The sequence below is a fragment of the Hyposmocoma kahamanoa genome, unplaced genomic scaffold (genome assembly GCF_003589595.1).
Source record: "Hyposmocoma kahamanoa isolate Upper Pololo Valley unplaced genomic scaffold, ASM358959v1 63, whole genome shotgun sequence".
Lineage (NCBI taxonomy): Eukaryota > Metazoa > Arthropoda > Insecta > Lepidoptera > Cosmopterigidae > Hyposmocoma > Hyposmocoma kahamanoa.
In genome coordinates this window covers 11,926,001-11,949,435 of record NW_020653851.1, presented here as the reverse complement: position 1 = coordinate 11,949,435, position 23,435 = coordinate 11,926,001, and the positions used below count along the sequence as shown (strand labels likewise).

The 23,435-nt window shown below is 37.6% G+C and overlaps 1 protein-coding gene across 1 annotated transcript; it reads left to right on the top strand.

The window, feature by feature from the left end:
• Window positions 1–2,571: 2,571 nt before the first annotated feature.
• Window positions 2,572–9,741, top strand: LOC113230430 (cystathionine gamma-lyase-like). The gene is made up of 7 exons (XM_026464361.1): window positions 2,572–2,717; window positions 4,036–4,238; window positions 5,034–5,124; window positions 6,716–6,983; window positions 7,069–7,221; window positions 8,175–8,349; window positions 9,367–9,741. The coding sequence occupies exons 2-7, from the start codon at window positions 4,081–4,083 to the stop codon at window positions 9,515–9,517; spliced, it is 996 nt and encodes a 331-aa protein (XP_026320146.1). The 5' UTR covers window positions 2,572–2,717; window positions 4,036–4,080; the 3' UTR covers window positions 9,518–9,741.
• Window positions 9,742–23,435: the final 13,694 nt, after the last annotated feature.

Sequence of the window (23,435 nt, the reverse complement as noted above, 5' to 3'; positions counted from 1 at the left end):
TTCGAAATTGTTTGGTTTCATGTCGTCGGCTAAATTAGTAAGCCTGGTAACCTCCTTTAATGTAAATTTTTGCACAAAAAGCAGAATTACTAGAAATACTTATATGACAATCTACGATTATATTATTGTTTTATAACTAAAAGATGTATAAGTTTTATTTTAAGCTTTAATAGCCCGATATTATGCTTGAAGAGTAAAAAAGGTATTTCGTTCAGAAACGGAGGGTTTCAAATTTAGCCGATGATGTCAAAGTCAAAGACAAAGTCAAAGATTATTTATTCCATAGGTAAAATAAATTTACACTTGAAAACGTCACACTTAAGCTACTGCTCGTTCACTACGCTGACCTCCCTGAGAAGAACGAGCAAGAAACTCTAGGAATTGCTCTTTTCAAATAAACTTAAATGCTATGGAATATACTTTGAATCAAATTTGTGTGGATTCTGGAGCCATGTCGTCTTTCCATACATCTTTATCTAACACGTAGTCTTCAATTTTATAATATGATTTTACGATCAAAATATTTTTAATGTAGTTTTTAAACTTAGGAAATGATAAACTTAATATATGCTCCAGAATATTATTGTAAAAACGTATACAGTTCCCCATAAAAGAGTTGTTTACCTTGGTTAAACGAAATCGTGGTACCGTGAGTTTGGACTTAGCTCTAAGGTTAATATTATGGATATCTTCTTTCTTATTGAAATTATGTATATTTTTACGGGCATATAAAATATTTGAGTAAATGTACTGTGATGCCACAGTCATGATACCAGTCTTCTTAAACTACTCTCTGAGAGAAACCCGAGAGCCTAGACGGTACACAGAACGAATCGCTCGTTTTTGTAATACAAATATGGTTTGAATAGATATCCAAACGATGTATCGTGGTGATAATTTTTATATAAGTAGCTGAGCTATTTAAAACCTATGTGCTGTAGAGATCGAAATGGTACATGTACTTATGAATGTACTTAAACAACAATTCGATATCAACTAGAAAATGTTCATGTCACATTTCAAATGAAGACATAAAATAATTGGCTCGAGAAATAATGAGTGTTTCTCTCGCTATATCTGTACCTACGGTTTGTTAAATACCATTTCAAATGTTGAAGTAATTTGAATTTCAAAAACAAATATAAATTATTCTGTTTATGTCTACCATCTTAATAAACTTAAAACGGTAAATAAACACGCAAAAACGTTTTTCACATAAAGTGAAATTAGAATTTTTAACAGTTAGAATTTTATATTTGGAACTTTAATTCGTAATTATTAATTAATGATAAAAATGTTTTTCTTACAAGACATGAAAGCTTGCGGAGTTAAAAATGTGGTTGAATGTGATACATGCCGAATTGTTAAAAAGTTCATGCAGATAGAAGAAGACAAAATGTTCTTTTATTACCGTATATCCTCAATGCATTATAGTTATACACTATAATGCATTTTCTTGATTTCAGTCTGTAAGTGTGGTTAAAAATTACAGGCTGAGAAAATGAAACTGAAAAAATATCAATAATAATATTATTAAAAATGTTAAGGAATTCCGCACAGCATACCATTGTATGCTATGCTTACCTTTATGTACACTCATCACTGAACTCCAAATATTCGTTGCTCTTAGAAATTAATAGAAAAATTTGAAAATAACGGAAACTGGATTAAAATCGATAACCAAGAACAATAATTCTCCTTTTTTCGATTACTCTTCTGACCTGGCAGGCAAACCAGAAAAACAAGTCATGAAGGGGTGGTATGGTAGTATAAATATGAAATTCCTTTAGTAACATACCACTTTTTGTTAGACAAAACAAGACATGAAAGATCAAGTGACAGGACGAATAAATCGTGTGCCTGGTGGTAAGCGACAGTCCTGTCCGTAGCAGTTGCAGCGACGCTCTGAGCTTTCAATCTTTAAATCGAAACGATATGAGGGGCACTGCCAATGCTCTCATCGCCATGAGACATAAGCCAAGTCCCATGTGCATGGAATTTCACCACCACCCTTTCCCTTCGAAACCGGAAAACAGCATAAATAGGTAAAGTGGCAGTACTTCCCTGGACGAACTCTTTCACAAGGAGCTCTACTGCTGCTAATAGTAACACTTTATTTTTTCTTGTCGCATCAATGGAATACACTAAAATGCTTGCCATCGAGGTAAAAGGATTTGCCAATCGGCGTAAGGTATTAGCCGATTATTGCCCTGGGTGCGCTGGACGTACAGGGAAGTAATGGTACGTTTTTTTTTCCTTTTGTTTTTTTTATAACATCAAGTGACGGGACGGTAAGTTACATGCCTGTCCATAATAGTTACAGTGTCACTCTGAGCTTTAAATTGCAAAGATCTGAGAGACACTACCACTGCGCCCGTTCACCCTGAGACATAAGTTGACAAGTCCCATATGCCGGTAATTTCGCCAGCACCCTTACTCTTTAAAACCAGAACACAGTAATACTGACATTACTACTTGGCGGCAGAAATAGATAAGGTGGCAGTTCTACCCTGGACGAACTCTTTCACAAGGAGCTCTACTGCTGCTACATCGTGCGGGAAGCTCCTTTCGTGCACCCCTTCATCATCATCATCAACCCATTTATACGTCCCACAGCTTCTGAGCACCGGTCTCCTCTTTGGCGAGTGTTTTAAGCCATACTCCTCCAGGCCCATTGCGAATTGGGGGACTTCACTCGTTTTCCAAGGGTTGTGAACGTAAGTTTCATCGCGACGTTTTCCTTCATCGAAAATCTCTTGGTAAATTAGATATTAAAAGATTGTATACTGGTAACATAGGTGTAAGCCCAATACTGACAAGTGGCCCGTAAATCATATGCGCTAAGTTTGTTGTATTTCCTTATAATTTCTTTCCAACGTTCACAACGGCCACTGCTAACACATGCTTTTTTGTGGTGCATCTAGCAAACATATTAAATATAAAAAATCAAGTTAGAAAACGTTCAGAGGAAGGTCACTAAGTTGCCTTAATGCTTTGTGAAAAGCCTTATGAGAAATGTATGTAGATGTTAAATGTAATAAACGTGCCAACCACATGCCAACCTATCTAACATCTAGCTAGTTTACTCGATGACAATAATCCGCATTGTATCACGGTCAACATCAATATTGTTACATTAGCGTTAACAACTGAGATTTGCGTGCTTGGAATGAAAATATTGTTGCCACACTACTTTCTAATTAACAGTAAAAAGGAGGAGTGAACTAAATTATTACTTAAACAGTTGGTGAACTACACTGTACTAACTGTATTTTCATAGGGATACAATTCAATTCAAAGATTCAATATTGATTTAGCTATTGGGGCTGCCTGCTGACCAACAAACGTTAGTTTTACAGTTACAAACCTATTTCTTCTTATGGTATACACTATACTATTGTGGATCAGAACGTAGCGACGCCGGCCGCACTAGTACCCGCTATTAAATCCTTGGTGTTAGGACATGCAGGGTACAGTGTGAGGTCGTCGTTTGAATCGCACCACACAAGCAATCCAAGTTAAGTAGTTTCCAGCAGCCCGTGATATCACAAGCCGAGTCGCGTCGTGCAGATTTGTACGGGCGTACTATTCCCATGGTACGTTGGAGCAAGCTCGCGTGACTCGTGAAACTTCGGGCCATGGGTAGTCAGCATTAGAACTATTTGAAAATCCCCACCTGAACAAATTGCTCTTACTCCGGCCAAACTGAGAGACAAACTAATCGGCCGTGGCAATTTATGTCCAAGAGGAATAATACCCTTAGAAGGCGGGATAAAGGTAGATGGTACTATTTCGCTATAAGGGTTACACCTCGTCTGAACTGGCTCAGCGGGTTGACACGTTTAAAGAACCTTTTCTGGCTTCTCAGTCTCTATTGTACTGTGAAGTGTAAAGTTGCGTGATCACTTCACAGTGCATTATACATTACAAACCTGTTAAAAATCAGCAATATCTTTAGCCGAACTATCTCAGGTTGATTACTTGAATTAATTGGAATTCCAATTGGAATAAATATTGTACATTGACTGTTTTCAGAAATATGAATATTCATACGCCAGAACAGCAAACCCTACAAGAGACATGCTAGAAAAATGTCTGGCGTCACTCGAAGAGGCTAAGCATGCATTGACATTCGCATCAGGTCTAGGCGCACAGACTGCCATCCTCTCAATTCTGTCAAGCGAAGATCACATCGTCGCTAGCGTGGATATTTATGGAGGCACCAGGCGATTGTTTGAGTTAATACAGGTTTTAATTTAATATAATTAAGGATGTTATTTGTGATATCAAAATTATTCATATAGCGTAGCTTCGAGTCATTTTTATTCTTACTTTGCGTCATTAGAGGGAAAATGCGCATGGCTCTGACATCGCAGTCACCTTGAAGTTTAAATACTTCTTAGCGCAATGAAGAGTCTTAAAACGCACGACATTTACACTACATTTACATTACAGTATATAGTATTTGCTACGATTATTGTTACAACGTCATCTTATAACGAACGCGACATACAGAAGGCAGTTTGGTATCCAAACATTTTTTGAAATATTTACGTACAGACAAGAGCATGTAGTAGCAGTAGAGCTCCTTGTGAAAGAGTTCGTCCAGTGAGGTCCAGGGAAGTACTGCCACCTTACCTATTTCTGCCGCCAAGCAGTAATGTTTATGCATTACTGTATTCCGGTTTTGAAGGGTAAGGGCTGCTGGTGAAATTACAGGCACTTGAGGCTTGTCAACTTAAGTCTCAGGGTGACGGGTGAGTGGCACTGCAACTGTTATGGACAGGCGTGCAGCTTACCATCAGGGTACGACCTATTCGTCCCGTCATTTGATATTATAAAAACAAAATTTAAATTTACACTTAAAATTTGAGGCAATGTCACTGAATGACATCAAGAAAAAACAATGCGAAGTCCAAAATGCAGAACAGGATATGCTATTTGCTGTTTAATATTGAATATAGACTACAATTTTGTCAAAAATACTCAGAAGCACTTTAATAGTATATATAAAAATAATCTTTTATTTTCAGAAATTATATTTCTAGAAAAAGTGTTGAAGTAACGTTTGCGGATTTTGATCAATATGACAACATAAGCAGAGCAATTAAGAACAATACTAAGGTTCGTACCTGAAAATCATAATGTGACATGTTCCATGTAACATGTGTGTTATTTTTCTGTGTTTGCATTCTTTCTGTCACGAAATTCTAATAATATCTGTTATCTTTTAAATTGACTAACATCGTATATGATGTTAGTCGTATGTTGTTATGATAATAATCGTTTATATTATTTGTCTATCTTAATTTATCTCATCTAGTATCGACCCGTTATATGTTATCTTGCTCGTTATGTCACTCGTGCAGTGAAGCATACATTATTATTGTGTAATTCTTATCTAACCTCAAAACGACTCACATCTGTAAGAAGTAACTGTTTTTATTACTGCAAATTATCACAGTCAATTATTCAGATAGATTAATTATTATCCATTTCGTGTTATTTATGTTTTGTTATCAGCTTATTATTTGCTATTTATTGATAATTTCGTTATTATTTACTTATTGTGTTTACCCATATTATTATTTCAAGTGACATAATTATTTATGGTGGACCATGTCCAAAGTTGTTGTTGTCAAAACTGCTTAAAATTATGCTGAAAATTGTTACCTATCTCCAAAGCGTACCTGTACAGTCAAATACAGGTTCCATTTGTTTGAAGTCTTTCCTCGGTCCTACATACTTGTTTGAAATACAGGTTTCAATTGGTTGTACCAAAATTGTTTATACAGAAAATACTTAACGGTTCCAAAGACAGTTTTCTTGTATTTTCGGATTTCCCCGTACTGTCCCGTTTAAAAAAACATTTAATACATAACTGTATAGGTATTTCGGTGCGACCCACCGTACCTATAGAAATATTTATAAATTAATTTTAAATTCTTCATCTTTTTCCTCTATTCACTCAATGCTTAGTGTAGATATTTTCTATGTACGCCATCCATCTGGTTCAATTCTTTTGATCAACAAGCTCAACTTTTTCTGGGTCTCTACCGAAGCATTCTCTTACATACACAGTAAGTATGACCTTGCTACTTCGATCAGATTCGTTCTTCTCTGGATCTCTGTGTTTCTAAACCAATTTCAGAGATAGATATCTACCCAGCACGGCCCGTTCTATTGTTATAACTTTTGCACTGTCTGTCTTGTCAGTGCCCATGAGTTTCTTCTTCCCAGCACAAGGTTTTCCCATTAAGCATATTTATATATGCTTAATGGGAAAACCTTATCTACGATATGTATAAAATTTGAGAAATGTTTTTTTTCTAAAGTCGTTGAAAACCAAATATAACCCGACAACAAGCACATAGAAAAATTCGTGAGATCCGCTGGTTCGTTCTGTGGTTTAGATGGCATGCTTAAATGGACGACATTTGAGGTTGATGGTACCCTTGAACACTTTAGACAGCTTGCCAAAGGTACTCCACTCTAGACGAATGCGATGCTCAGTTTCGCCAGTTTTCCCAAATTCAGTAAGGCTCAAGGTCTATCATAAGAACTTAATTACACGCAGTAAATGTCCATGTTGTTATATGTCCAAAATGTTCTTATTAACCTATACTAAAGCTGAGTTTATTTATGACACTCTCGCACTATCTATAGCTACATTGTTTTTATTCAATCGATACATTGATCTATGGTTCTGTTACAGATGCTTTGGTTTGAGTCTCCGACTAATCCCACATTAAAAATATTTGACATTGAAAAGATAGCGAAGTTGGCACATGATCGTGGAGAAATAATTGTTGTGCTTGACAATACATTTCTTACTCCATATTTTCAACGACCACTTGAACTTGGAGTAGATATATCCATGTACTCTTTGACGAAATATTTGAACGGTCACTCCGATGTAATTATGGGAGCAGCAGTTATAAACGACAGTGAATTAAAAAATAGACTACGATATATTCAAAATTGTAAGATCCATGAATCGAAGTAAAATAATATGATTTTGCAAAAGTTTGCTCTTTGTTGTTAATTCATCGACTGTTATATTTTTAGGCACCGGAATAATACCGTCGCCACATGACTGTTATTTAGTAAACAGAAGTTTAAAAACACTAGCGATACGACTGGAACAACATCAAAGGAACTCAATAGAAGTGGCGAAGTATTTGGAGACGCATGCACGTGTTGTCAGGGTTTTCCATCCAGGTACTGCACCTCAAGCATTCTTTACAATATTAATAGTTAGTAGCGACCGTGTAAAATATTTATATGGAGATTTGTATCGTTTTCTAGCCGGTAGGGCTTTGCATAAAATCATCAGATATTTTACACGATCGCTAACGTTAGCCAACACAGTAAACTTATTAGTACATGTACTGTTTTCACTTTCATTACTATGTACTCACATCATAAGTGTCTAGGGATCAAGCACGTTTTTGCGAATTAATGAAAATCATGGTTTTTATTAAATTTTTTAGCACCAATGGATTTTTTTATGGTCAATTTCAAAAATTTTATAAAGTACATTACCAGAAAATCTTATTTACCTATTACAACAGACGTGTGTGGCCATTCCACAACGAAATTTGGATGAATCCAATCGAATCGAAGTTCCATAATCGATGCGATTGTGTTATACACGTTAATTGCAAAAATAATAATTATTATTATTAATAATAATAATGATAATAATGATTTAATAATTTAATGTTAGCGATAAACTAAGGTCAAAAATCCAACAGTTAGCAAATATCCCAAAAAGTCTTCATTAATACGAAGCAGAGATACTTCGACAATCTAGACATACGAAAACATTTTATTTAATACATTTACATAAATATGTTTATTTAATTTTAATAGGGTAATTAAATGTTTAAATAAAAAGTACCTTGATTCCTTGACACTTTTGATGTGTATATAAACCTAATGTTATGAATAGAAAGCTTTTGATCTTGTTTTTGTTTGAGATTTTTCAGCTCTTTGTTCAGGGCAATTTGATCATTATTGAACATGTCAGGCCCATTAGAAAAACAATACATCAAAATATACATAATAAAATCCGAAACGGTTTGAGATTATATAGATAGAGAGATAGAGATAATAAATTAATCTACCGTTTATCAGTCTATTATATAGTATATATGTGTGTGTGTGCCTAGGTCTCAAGTCACATCCAAACCATGAACTTTTCAAAAAGCAAGCGAGGGGTCACTCTGGAGTATTGAGCTTCAGCCACTCTGGAGGTAGACACGAATCATATATTATTCTATCATCAGTGAAGATCTTCGCAATGGCCGAAAGTTTGGGAGGATTTGAAAGTTTAATAGGACTACCGTAAGTAAAGACGTCATCATCATCGTCATTATTACTATTAACTGCTGTGCAGCGTTTTCCCAACAGTGCCAAAAACTTGTGTCTGTTCTTTACGTAGACATAACATAACATCAAAAGTCTTTGAATGCCTAGACGAGATGATGTCTTAAAACAATACTAATATTTTGAAACACACGTCGACGTTTACTTCAAAATAGCCATGTAGAGTGCTTCTATTTTCTTAATGTCTCTCGGCAATCATCGGATTTTCGAATGCACACGAATATTAATTTCCATGCCCATAATTATTACAATATTTAAAATGTATAATAATTTGAATTTTGAACGTACTTCATTGTTATTTTGTTTTCATTTCCATGTGAACTATTTAGATCTGTAAAACTATTTCCCTATTTTTAGTAACATTTACTCCATGCAATAAGCAAGTTAACAAAAATATACAGCAAATAAATTGTGCTTCTTTTATATAACTAAAAAATTTATATTTTTCCGATTATTAATCATTTCAATTCAGTCCGTATCTGAACGCATTTCTTCATCTGACATATCTATGTTAGCATGTTCGCCATCGATGGAATAATCACTTTCCGCGCTGCTCGAACAGGTATATACTAAATTGTCCATGTACGGTTCAAACAATGGTATTCTTTACTGTTTCGATTAAAACACCACAAGCTACAGAAACACGTTTTTGGACTTTTTGAAAATAAGCATTGTTGTCTTTCTTGAACGTAAGAAATGCAAGTATCTACACGCTGTAAATTATCTGTCGTGCCTGTGTCTTTAGCGGCTTTCCTCCCATTGTATAATAAATAAGAAAATATAATAGCAAATCTATGTACTTCCAAGTCGACTGAAAGCGTCCGGTCTACACCAAAGGTCAACTGAATAAAACCCGACGACACGAAGTTCGCCGAGAGACGTTCAGAAAATAGAAGCACTTTACATATATCATATAAGCTCAGTACTAACCTATTGCTATTAAGTTATATGTGTTAAATGAATTTAAACTTACAGAACCTTGACGTCTCATGGATCACTGGATAAGCATGTCAAAGAAGCGATGGGTATCACTGAAAATCTAATCAGGCTTTCAATCGGCCTCGAAGATCCAGAAGACCTCATAGTAGATCTTGAGGGCGCTTTGAAGAAAGCGTTCCCCGGGTAGTTATAACGTTAATACTAATGTTAATCTCAAATAGTTAAAGTAAAACTAAGGTAAAACGACGGCGATGTATCATTTTAAGTTATTATTACTTTAGTATATTCTTAACTTTCTTTCCTGAGTTTACGTGACGAGGGTGTTCTCTGAAATCTACCATTTGCTACACCACTAATCGAATTTGTAACAGCAAGTGTAAGTTAAGTGTCACTTATCAGCAATAAAAACCGTTATAAAAGTCACACACAACTTTTAATGGAGTACGCTAAGCTTAAAAAACAAATATACCGATATTCCCATACGGAAGAATTATTTCGTACATAAAACTCGTGTTATTTGATGCAGACATGCCAAATCTCATTTAGCATTCAGTTTCTTCCTTTTGGATATACATATTATGATCGAAATTTAATAACCACGTTCTTACAACGGTGCTGTGACGTAATATTGTAACCCTCTCTCGTGTCGCTTTTGTTCACATCATTTTTTATTTCGTAATTGTCATTGTTTTACCCCATGACGTAACAGGAGAAGGGTCACGACACCATTTCTCTGGTTGCTTTTTTAACCTTTTTTTCATAAGAAAAGAGTGACAAAACTTTAGACGTAAACTTAATAGGTAATAATAATTTTCACCATTGCATATTTAAAAATTTACGTCTTTGTTCATACAGATAAAGTGTTAAAACTCAGGGGAAAAGCAGTGGAAAACGCACAGTAGTTCTTGAAATCCGTTTTATTCCTTTTTTACACCAAACAGCTCGACAAGACACCTTTTAGTTCCCCGCCCAAAATCTTACAACCCTCTTTACTCGTGGCCTCTAGCGGCGTATTTTTTTTTGTCACAAATTACACCCAAACTCACAAGAGAAATAAATGCAGGCCGTACAAATATTTCTCCTGGCCCGGGAATCGAACCCGGAACCTCTACGTGGCAGACCAGTGTGGTAACCGTTCGGCAACGAAGGCAGTTTTTGTCATTATAAAATTAAAATGTCAATACTTATTACTTTCAAAACGAATACGTCTAATTGCATCCTTCGATTTCAGTGTTTATTATAATGTTATACAATTTCAGTGTTTAATAATTGACTAATTAAATAATTATAATTGAAAGTTATGACTAACGTATTGTAGTAAAATGTAATGACGCTCCGGAGTTCCTTCCGGAACTTGCGGCATCAAGCAGTATACATGACAATCTCTAAGTTAATATCAATATGAATAGAAGCAATTACTACAGCACTTTGACTATTCCAAAAAATGAAAGTTATTATTAATTTCATACTTAAATAATTATAAAATAATTGTGATGATTATTTAATATTGTTTATATATTATAATGCTTAATTTAAGTAAGATGTGATCAAGCTATTGGGAGAAACTTGTAACAAAAGTGTAAAAATATTGAGACCTATTTATAAATGGGAAATGAAGCTATTTTTCCGGATTTAAATCGCGTATATTTGTTTTTTCAAACAAACCGACGTTTCGGGCCCTTTACAGGTTCCATGGTCACGGTTGACTGAGGTGGTACAGTCTTCAACCAGTTATGTCTAATGTTAATGCAAACCACCCTATTTTTTCACTATAGTTACAATAGTTATTAATTAAATACCTTATTTTTAATTTTACAAAGAAAACATTCCAATTTTCGCTACATTAAGTTTTACAAATTATTTTATTGAATGCATTTTTATTAAGTTCAATTTATTATTAATTAATAATAGAAATTAGAATAAAGTAAAACATATTAATTAGTACTGCAGTCGTATGTCTGTTTGGATTTTTCATTAGAGGAAATACTGGATTCCAAACTGGTGGTACGGAGAAACCATCTTCCCTGTTGAAATTAGGATGTTTTTTAATTTCAATGGCCTTTCGCAGCATCCCGGGTAGATAACGGACTTCTTTTGCAAGGACCTGGGGTTTGTCAAACTTCATTGAATGTTTAGGTTTATCCATGACATGCTCGCTAGCTGCAGACTTATTTACGCGACGGTGTTAGACATCAGCTATATGTTCTTTGACGCGGGTACAAATACTTCGCTTCGTTTGTCCAATATAAGACAGACCGCACTCACAGTCTATGTGTAACAATCGCGAAAACCCAAGAACTCGATATTTATAAATTCTTAATGCGGCCATGTATAGAATCGACTTCGGATCTGTTCCTTGATAAACATATACAATATCAGTCTTTTGAAGGCGTGGATCATAGATAACCTCCTAATATATGCCGCATACAGGGCAACTGACGCGCGCCACACATCCGTACAATTGATCATATATAAAATTAGCAAAAATTCATCACTTACTTAGGACCAAATATCAGACCCGTGCGCATTTCCTGATATTCCCGTATTGTTAGGCTGGTTTTGGTGAAACGAACTATAAAAATGACCATCTGCGCCTTGAAATGATGTGGAAAAACATCCAGGACCTCAAACTTTCAAAAAGACGGATTTCAACTACGTTATTTACAAGTTTTGGCATAGGTCAAATTAAAATGGCTATCACTAAAAAACTACGAAGGAAACGGATCTCTCGTTGATGTCTTTCTGACAGGTCTGTTTCTTTTATTATGATCTTACAATTAAACGTCTCTTTTTGTCGAAGACACGTGTAACACTAGGGTTGGGAAGATTTGAGATCGTCATCTTAATCAGTATAACAAATATTATTTGTATATAACTTTTTTAACTACGTTTATAGATAGCACTTATTGTTTATTATTCTTCGATTACGTTTCGTGTGAAATTGGTAACATAAATTAGTTTTAGTAATATATTATTTTATGTTTTCTTTGATTATATTAATAATTATTCTTGTAACGTAATACAATGAATAACAATTCATATTTTATCTTATCACCTTACATTGTATGACATGAACCTTCAATTATGACGTTATAATTACTTAACGCCATAATTAATTCATTAGTTATGCTTTTGTAAATACGACAACTTATAATACTTAAGTACCTTATTTTCTTACAATTCTTTTTTTCCTGTATCTAAATATCATCCTGCTGTCGTAAGTCATTCAATAATTTACATACATACTACCTTCATGCCTGTCTCCTATTGACGTACAAATAAATGGACGTCGGGTCCGCGCTAAAAAGTATCCGAACTTACAGGACGTTAAAATCGTATACAGAGCGTCAGTCACGTCATGTCAATGATGCCGTATTGTGTAGTAAAACCTTGTAAAAATTACTCGACTAAAGTGAAAAAACAGGGTGGTATATCACATTTTCAGTAAGTACTACATTGTGTTATCATAGTTATAATTTAAAAGTGTTATTTTATGCACTAGTATACATAGTATTTAATTTATATTTAAATTAATCGTAAATATAAATTACAAAAGCAATCAAAATAATCAAATAGCTAACTGTCTCTTTCCGACTCATTGCTTGCGTAAAAGACTGAACGAGGCCCATCACGTCAATTTCAATTGTTTGATACACAAGCGTTTGAAATATTTAGAACAAAAATTTCATAGAGTCGCTTTGATGCTAATGTTATTATTAAAATATTTTTTAATACATGTTAGTAATACTTTCAAATACTGTTGTACTCTTTCTACGGCTCGGGGTTACGAATCAGAAGACCGAAAATACATTTGCCCGAAATAACGTTTGCATGAACTTCCATAATCCCGAAAGTAATTTTTTAGGTTTTTCGGGAGAAATATGTATATGGCCTACATTTATTTCTCTCGTGACTTTGGGTGTAATTTGTGGTTGTCTATATGTGTGTCCATGGCACCCGCGGCACAGTGTTTCCCTAATGCGGGGCAATGTTGAATGTGTGCGTTATTATAATTATTATTATTAATCAGTACCTAAGGGTTTATTTTGGAAAGCGTTTCTCTTGCGCAATCAATATCGCGCATTTTAATTTTGTAATTATCTCACAACGGCAAATACCCTACTACCGTCATAGCCGTACTTTTTCATGCACAAGAAACATTTGCAGAATTATGAGCAGTACGACTATGCCTGTTGGCGGAATCAACCGTCGTCAGTGATAAACCGTAATAATTATATTGAATCAATGTAAGCACTACGGCATATAGAAAAGTGGTGACTTTTTTGTGCGCAGCATAATTTTAGTACTATGTACGAACGGATTAAGAAAATGGTAAGAAAAGAAAGGAAACCAGAGCTGATGCAAGCTTGATAAAAGACCATAATGTTATAGCTTTGGTATGTGATTACATCAATGAGTGAACAAAAACACTGCATAATAATACAAATAGTAACAACCTTGATAGCCTAACGGTTTGCACTGTGAGCACTGGATGAGAAGTCCCCGGGTTCGATACCGGTAGGATCAATTTAACAAATTAACTTTTCTAAATGGTTCTGGTCTTGGTATTCTATTGTAAGACAATCACCTGGTTTGAAACTAGGGAACTCTCTGTACATACTCCCCATGATTATCAGAGCAACAGAATCCCAGAGCAGAACCAATTTACAAAAGTTCATTTCCCAAATTGGTTCTACTGGGAATCGTACCTGGGACCAAGAACGATGGTATTTATTCCGGGGCATAACTCAGAACACCCAGGCCAAAACAACTTTCGAAAAGTTCACATTTAGTTTTATAGTTGATTGAGCTGATTTTTTACGGTTTTTAAAAAAATTCTCGAATAACTCGAGAAATCGGGTACTTCTCGGAACTAAAGAAAAAAAGTCAGACACCCTAGCTCGTAATAAATGGCATTGTATAAAATTCAACATTTACGTATAAAATTTATTTATAAATAATAAAGGCTTACTCCATTATACCTGTGTTCAAGTAGTTTTCACTGGAAGCTACATATGGTGTATTTTGGTAAGTTTCCAATAGAAGCTGAATATGGTGTTTTTATTGCGCCTTTCAATTGTTGCAAGCAAAATTAGGCAGTACTGCAATGACATTACAATTTAAATTCAATGTTTTAGCTTTTTCATATTCCTTTACATGTCACTACGTTTAAATAGATTGACTTGGGACATTTTTTTCGTGGTTTTTGTATGAGACTTGTCGTCCATTTATTTGTAAGTCAATGGGGTAGGCAGAGATTTGAAAAGACAAGTCCACTTAAACACGTTTAGCAAACGTTTTAATTAAAATTTTAGTATAACTTGTGCACTAAATAGTGACAGGTAGTCAGAATGTCACTTACATATAGGACACCATTAAACCCAGGCCCTCAGTCGGCTTTTACGATTTGCGCGGAATCATAAGCAGCTGATACATTCTATACTTGTCTTTTGCTTCCAGATCAGCATGGAAGTATTTAATCATTTGTGTCACAATATTATCGTTTTCATCATTGACTTACAAATAAATGGACGACGGGTCTAATACAAAAACCACAAAAAAAATGTCCCAAGTCAACCTATTCGAAATTTAAATTGTAATGTCATCGCAGTATCGCGCTGTCAGTCGAACAAATGAAGACTAAAGCGGAGTTTGGCGCTCTGTATAGGATTTAGCGCCTTACAAGTGCGGACACTTTTTAGCGCGGACCCGACGTCCATATAATTGTAAGTCAATGCTTTTCATTGACTAATTGGATGCAGACTGGTAAAGGTTGCTCGTCACTAGCTGTAAGTGCACTTTGAGTGCATTTCTAGTTCGACCTTGAACGAGCGAATCAGAACGTCTTAAGTGCGTTCTCCGCGTCTCTTGCCTTCCTCCGAATTTGGTGAGCTCGGTTTTTTTTACAAATTTTCAACAGGCGGCACCTATTAGGTTATCTATGGCGTGGATGAACTGGCATCTTTGAGGCAATCATTTCAATTTCTTGAATACGGGGTGAAAATACGGTTGAATTTATTGTTTTATTGCCTGTCTGTTTTTTTAGATTTGCAGATTTATATCTTATGAACTAGCATCTTTGAGGTAATCATTTCAATTTCTTGAATACGAGGTGAAAATACGACTGAATTTATCGTTTTATTGCCTTCCTGGTTTTGTTAGATTTTCAGTTTTTTTATCTTTTTTTATGATACCAAGTAGTGGGACGAACAAGCCGCGCGCCTGATGGTAAGCGACACTCCTATCCAAATCAGTTGCAGTGCCATTCAGAGCTTTAAATAGCAAAAATCTTATGGGCACTGCCACTGCGCCTGTCTCCCTGAGACATAAGTTGATAATCCCATATGCCTGTAATTTCACCAGCACCCTAACCCTTCTAAACCGTAACGCAGTAATGCGCACATTACTGTTTGGCGGCAGAAATAGGCAAAGTGGTAGTCCTTCCCTGAACGAACTCTTTCACAAGGAGCTCTACTGCTACTAACTACTATCTAGTTATAATAATGTTATAATATAAATAACGCACACACTCAACATAGCCCCGCACTAGGGAAACCCTGTGTCGCGGGTGCCATGGACACACACACAGACAACCACAAATTACACCCAAACTCACGAGGGAAATAATTGTAGGCCATACAACTATTTCTCCCGGCCCGGGAATCGAACCTGGGACCTCTGCGTGGCAGTCCGGCATGGTAACCGTTCGACCACGGAGGCAGTTATATCTAGATAGATATAATAGCTCGGTAGGCCTCTTCTCACAATGGGAGGGCTTGGGATATATATTTTCCAAGCGGGCCCAACACGGATTAAGCCGCCTGTGGGAACTATTACTTTGTAGATATATGCAGGATTCCTCAAGATGTTTTCCTTCACCGAAAACCCGGTACAAGCCCGGATAAGACCACGCCCTCTGCTTGAAAGGCGGTAAGTCAAACCATAAGGCTACCACGGTTTTTTTTAGTAAGTTGTTAAATACCAAATTAAATAGTTTTCGTTATAAAAAAAGCTTAAAAAGAAGAAGATCAAAAACAGAAAACATTTAAAAACATAACAAAAAAACTCAAAAAAGCCGCCATTATCTAAGAGTATTTTTTATATTTTGTTAATAAAGTAATCTTTTTAAATAATAAATATTTTTACATGTTTACTGCTCGAATCAAAAACGAATAAAAAAATACGACTTTAAGGAGAAAAGGAAAATATATAAGAAAAGATACCTATATATAAAGTTACCTCCTTTTCTCCGAACATAAATGTTACTCACACTATGAACTCGAATTTCAATTCTGAAAATTCAAACACACAAAGTCAATTGATATTGTTTTTATAAGAATCTCGAAGATTGAAAACTCGTACTGGAACAGAATCCCGTTTCGAGAAAACAATATTTTATTTTGATTGAGAGGAGAAATATATTGTGCACTTAAACTTTTCTAGCTTGCAAATGCAATTGAAGCTGCTCGGAATTGAATTCTTAGCACAGAACGTACTATTACACTTATCTACTATTAATGTGATTAATCTGTAAATACTTTATCAATGTATAAGCACTCATTAACCTACTTCAGAAAAGAAGGTTCTCAATTCGACTGTATTTTTTGTGTTTATTATTGTGTTTATTACCCCGACTTTGAAGAACCGATTTCGATAATCCTATTTTTATCTGAAAGGACATACCTCAAACCTGGTCCCATTAAAATTTGAAGAAAATGTTCCACCTCTTGATAAAACTTAGCAAAGAGATGTAAATTCCATGAGTTGGTTTTTGTTTTATGAAACTTACAATTGTTTGGAAAATCATTTCAAATAACTGATCTTAAAAAAATATTTAAATTCCTTATTATATTGTCACAAAGTTATAAACACAAACAAAACCTTCTAACGTTCGCGTTTTTGGGCAGAAGCCGCTGGTAGCGTCAGGAACTTGATATACATTTAGAAGATTACCTATGCAAACTGTGCTGCTACATATATAAGTGGAAAAAATAGGGTAGTCTGTAATATTAGACATAAATGGTTGATGAACTTACCACGTCTGTCAACCGTAACCATGGGACCTCCACGGACTTGTAAAGGGCCAGAAACGTTGGTTTGTTTGAAAAAACAAATACACGCGATTTCAATTCGGAAAAATAGTTTCATTTCCTATGTGTAGCAATCGTGAAAACCTAAGAACTCGATAGATATAAAAACTAAAGTTTTCGATACATCTTAAATTCATCGTAGTTTTAGGAACCAATTTCTAGCATTGGCGGTAAACTCTTCATCAATGTAATAGCAAATAATGAAATACCACTGTACATCTTATAACTACATCTATGAGTACATCTAGTCTATTATTCAAGACAAAAGAATGCTGCTAAAGAAAACAAAATGATATCCAATCTCTGATGATCAGTAGTAATATCAACTAACGCGGAAAGCTGAGATCTCCCGTAGGCTATGATGTAATAGGTAGTTGTGTCGCTGTACTTATAGCACTCCGTGCTGCCGGTGGAGTAAGATATAAGAACTTTGGTACCACTGACACTATTCATTGTTACAACTTGTATTGTACTTCGATGTGAAGGTTTAGAGCCAATTTCAGCCAATCTCCACTTCATTGCCCGTGATGGATTTTGGACACTTTTTATCCTCCTTTTTTGAAGTAGGTTAAAAAAGTTATTGAAATAAACAAGAAGTTGTTTAAAGTGATGATATTATTTGCCGTCTGAGATTGATAGCAAGCACTATTTAAGTAATTTATTTAAAAAAAAGCAATTTTGAGTAATGATTTGATGGTATATAACAACGTTGTTATTGATTTAATTAAATAGCATTACTATTACTGGGGATGTAAGGGGGCACACACCATCACAGCTCTTATTGTCAACCTCACCTGCCGCGGTACATCCTGCAGTAACCGACGAGGCTCTGGCGACCGGTAGTAGGCGGTATAGCCCTTCCCCACATTGGCGCTGTCAAATCTGCTGGCTACCGATGGGCAGCAGCGTCGGTAGTACAAAGGCAGCGCCCTGCGATCTCCAACCCGCATGCCCAGCGTGGAGATTATGGGCAATAACCCCCTTCATGGACGGCACAACCAATCGAAGGCCCCCAGTTCCCGGTCGCCCCGCTATTCCTGGTCACGGTAGCGGCCATGGTACCGGCGGGGTAGGGGGTGCTAAGAATCCCCGGGCTACCGCAGGCTACCAAAAACAACTGACCCTGGCTACGTTTAACGGACGAACTCTAGGCTTGACGAACACCTTGCACAGTTGGAAGTGGAACTGGAGAACATTAGATGGCATATTCTGGGGCTGTGTGAAGTCCGAAGAGAGGGAGAGGACACCATAACCCTAGACTCGGGCCATCTACTGTACTTCCGCGAGGGTGATCAAACATCCCAAGGTGGTATAGGATTCCTCGTCAACAGAGTCCTCTCTAACAACGTTGAAGAGATCTCCAGTGTGTCGAACAGGGTAGCGTACATGATCCTTCGGCTATCAAAAAGGTATAGCCTGAAGATCATTCAGGCCTACGCACCGACCTCGACACATTCGGATGACGATGTAGAAGATATGTACGAGGACATATCGAAAGCCTTACACAACACCACCAAGGCTCACTTCAACGTTGTTATGGGGGACTTTAACGCTAAAGTGGGATTCCCAAATCTTGACGAGTCTCGAGTCGGCCCGCATGGTTATGGAGTAAGGAATCACAGGGGGCAAACGCTAGTTAACTTCCTCGAGCACGAGGGGCTCTTCTTGATGAATTCGTTCTTCAAGAAGAAGCCTCACAGGAAGTGGACTTGGCGAAGCCCCGACGCTGTGACTAAAAATGAGATCGATTTCATCCTGACGGACAAGAGACACATATTCAGAGATGTCTCAGTGATCAACAGGTTTAGCACCGGATCTGATCACCGGCTTGTACGAGGCTCTCTGAATATCGATGTCAAACTTGAAAGAAGCCGCTTGATGAAGTCCACGCTCCGTCCTAATCCACTCCAGATCATGGCGGGCTCCGAGAAGTTCCATGAACTTCTCGAAGCGCGATTCGTCGAGCTGGAACCCACCGAGGACGTTGACGAGGCCCTGCAAAGCGTGGTTGGGACGCTGAGAAGCGAGGGCATCAAATTCTGTCAATTGCAGCGTACGGGAAAGAAGTCTAAACTCTCGGATGGGACTCTGCGACTTATGACGAAAAGACGCGATGACATCCAGGCCACTTCGTCAGAGAGGTCATACCTAAACAAGCAGATTGCGAAGATGGTACGGCGTGACCTTCGGAGCTCCAATACACGCCTCATTGAGGAGGCGATAGAGCGAAACCGAGGGTCCAAAGTATTCACTCAGCAGCTTGGAAGGAGCCACCTGACGAAGCTTACAACGCACGATGGCCTAACCGTTACGTCAAAGCCGCAGATACTCGCCGAGATAGAGGACTTCTATGGCCGTTTGTACGCTGTAAATGCTCCTCGGGTCCAGCGTGACAATCACGATTTGAGAGCCACCTTGACGCGCCACTATACCGACGACCTGCCAGAAATCAGTCAAGACGAGATCGTGTTGGCTCTAAAACAGCTTAAAAATGGAAAAGCCCCCGGTGAAGACGGAGTTACTTCGGAGCTTTTGAAGTCTGGAGGAGTTCCTATTATCCAGGAACTTCAGAAGCTCTTTAACTTGGTCATTCACTGCGGGAGAACTCCACGGGCGTGGAACAGGAGTATTGTAGTTCTCTTCTTTAAAAAGGGAGATAAAACTCTACTGAAAAACTACCGACCCATCTCACTCCTGAGTCACGTCTACAAGCTGTTTTCTAGAGTCATCACGAATCGCCTCGCAAGAAGACTCGACGAGTTTCAGCCACCGGACAGGCCGGGTTTCGGGGAGGATATGGCACCATAGACCACATATACACAGTGAGGCAGATTATACAGAAGTCCGAAGAGTATAATCGGCCCCTGTGTTTAGCTTTCGTGGACTATGAGAAGGCCTTTGACTCTGTCGAAACCTGGGCTGTCCTGGAATCCTTACAGCGGTGCCAAGTGGACTATCGTTATATACAAGTGTTGAGATGTCTTTACGATGCTGCTACCATGAGTGTCCAAGTACAGGACCAGCAGTCTGAACCTATCCAATTACGCAGAGGGGTGAGACAGGGGGATGTCATATCCCCGAAACTGTTCACCGCTGTATTGGAGGATATGTTTAAGACGCTGGACTGGAAAAGGATGGGCATTAACATAAACGGCGAGTACATCTCACACTTGCGATTTGCAGATGACATAGTCCTAATGGCAGAATCGCTGGAGGAACTGGATCAGATGCTGAACAGCCTAGCATCCGCCTCGCGGCGGATTGGTCTCCGCATCAACTTTGATAAAACCAAAGTCATGATCAATGACCACATTGATCCGAGACCCATCTGCGTCAATGGCCACCTTCTTGAAGTTGTTTCCGAATACACTTACCTCGGGCAGATTCTGCAGTTAGGTAGAAATAACTTCGAGAAGGAGGCCAGGAGGAGGATTCAGCTTGGCTGGGCAGCGTTTGGGAAGCTACGTCGAGTCTTTTCGTCACCCATCCCGCAGAGCTTGAAAACAAAGGTTTTCAACCAGTGCGTCCTACCAGTTCTAACGTACGGAGCTGAGTCGTGGACACTCACGATACGGCTAGTCCACCAGTTTAAAGTCGCTCAGCGAGCTATGGAACGAGCTATGCTCGGAGTTTCTCTGAAAGATAAACTCCGTAATGAGGTTATCAGACAGAGAACCAAAGTGATCGACATAGCTCTTCGGATAAGCAAGCTGAAGTGGCAGTGGGCTGGACATATCTGCCGAAGAACCGACAACCGCTGGGGTAAACGAGTTCTTGAGTGGAGACCACGACTTGGCAAACGTAGTGTGGGACGCCCTCCAGCCAGATGGAGTGACGATCTGCGGAAGATTGCTGGCAGGAAATGGATGCGTCAAGCCGAGAACAGGGCGAAATGGCGTGCATTAGGGGAGGCCTATGTCCAGCAGTGGACTGCAATAGGCTGATGATGAAATAGCATTACTGCGTTCTGGTTTAGAATGGGTAAGGGTGCTGGTGAAATTACAAGCACACGGGACTTGTCAACTTATGTCTCTGGGTGACAGGCGCAGTGTCCATACGATCTTTGCGATTTAGAATTCTAAATGGCGCTGGAACGGTTTTTAATAGGGGTGTCGCGTACCACCAGGCGCACGACTTGGTGGTTCCGTCACTTAGTACTATAAAAAAAAACCGCCTCTCCTGAGGATCGTGGGTTCGAATCCGGACTTCCACCTCTGAAGTTTTCGAAATTTATATGCGAAATTTAATTAAAATTTTGATGAAGGAAATGAACTTTTTGATGAAGGAAAATATTGTGAGAAATCTGCACACATCTAGAAAATCAATTTAATGACTTTAATGAATTTATCAATCCGTATTGGGCCCGCGTGGGAACTACTAGCCCAAGGCCTCTCATTATGAGAAAAGGCCTGTGCTCAATAATGGGTCTATAAATGGGCTTACTATTATTACATTAAATATTCGCCAAACAAAATGTGACTGAAATCCGTGTTTTTACATTTTTTTTAAAACCTTTTCTACCTATTGAGTGACAATTACTAAAGCAGCTCTATAGATAAATAGTTCACCCCGTATGTCTCAATTATTACAAGATCACATGCTTTGCTCTGATCCAATAGTAAATATCTACAGCACTTGTGTTATGGAAATCTGAAACAACGACGATATCACAAACACCCAGACCCGAGACAATGTAGAAAAGTTAGTTTTCTACAGTGACCCGGCCGGGGATCGAACTCGAGACCTCAGAGATGGTGACACCATGAAACTCGGTGTGCACATCACCAGACCACAGAGGTCCTCAAATTTCTTTAATATTTTTTTTAATGTCACCCTTGACAGCAATTTCACTTGTAGGGCTGGCACGACAGGGTGCGATCGCGAGAGCGACATAAAGTGCGAGAGCTCTATTTTAGAATAGCAGTATCTCGCGCTTTATGTCGCTCTCGCTCATGTCGCACTCAGTCGTGCTAGCCCTACTGATATTAAACGACGACGTGACCGTCGATGGTACGCGTTTATTCAGAAAATACCTATTTTATCTAGCCTTGAATAGCCCCAAATAAAATGCAGGATTCCAAAAACTGTATACTTTCCTTAGCACCTTTAGTAAGAGGACATCCGCTGTTTGGCCTACCTCAATTTTGTGTACCTTTTCGTTTTAGGGGATGATTGAATAGGTTACTTATCCGAATATATATATTATTTTTTTTATGATACCAAGGACGGGATGGACAAGTCGTGTGCCTGGTGTTAAGCGACACCCCTGCTCAAAGCAGTTGCAGTGTCACTCAGATCTATAAATAAAAATAAAAAAAAAGACAGCAATATTCAAGACAAATCGCTTGATCTTTTAAGTTGCTCAACATCAAGGCTTGAAGCATATCGCATGGCTTATTTTTAATCTGAGCCCATTCCGTACGCAGACATTTCAATAAATAAAATACACTACTATTTATTTCAATATTTACTTTATTGAATGTCATGATGTTTTTACTACCATAAAATTCACACATATTTTGTGAAAATACTCCACTAGTTTGTTATTATTGTTGATACAAAGATCGAACAAACCCAAAGAAAAATTCTCGAGACCCGAACCAGCGTCTGTTTGCCAAACCGGAACTACTGTTCTTACCATTTGAGTTAGGGCCAGCGCAAACCTACGGACGAGAAGGCAGACGACATTAAATTTATCAATGTATATTTTATGCTATTTCAATTTGAAATAAGGTATAAATTGCATTGCTCTGAGACCGACCTCGAAGCATCGCAGAGCATTTCAAATTTATACCTTGTTGCAATAGTAATAGCATAAAATATACATTAATAAATTTATGTCATTATAATTAATACATTAATGTCCTCGGCCTTGCCGTTCAGCCGGTTTGCGCTAGCCCTTCCAGATCGACTCAGCAGATGTTACGAATTTTTCTGTGCCTGTTGCAGATCTTTGTATTAGGTTTACACTATTTCTTTTGCCGTAGCGCCACTATTATTTTGAAATGTCATATC

Bases quoted from the DNA above. Each gene is read 5' to 3' on its own strand.
- LOC113230430 (XM_026464361.1), top strand. From the start codon at position 4,081: ATGCTAGAAAAATGTCTGGCGTCACTCGAAGAGGCTAAGCATGCATTG. The intron at 4,239-5,033 runs GTTAATACAGGT...TTTTATTTTCAG, and splicing joins GGCACCAGGCGATTGTTTGA to AAATTATATTTCTAGAAAAA. The intron at 5,125-6,715 runs GTTCGTACCTGA...GTTCTGTTACAG, and splicing joins CAATTAAGAACAATACTAAG to ATGCTTTGGTTTGAGTCTCC.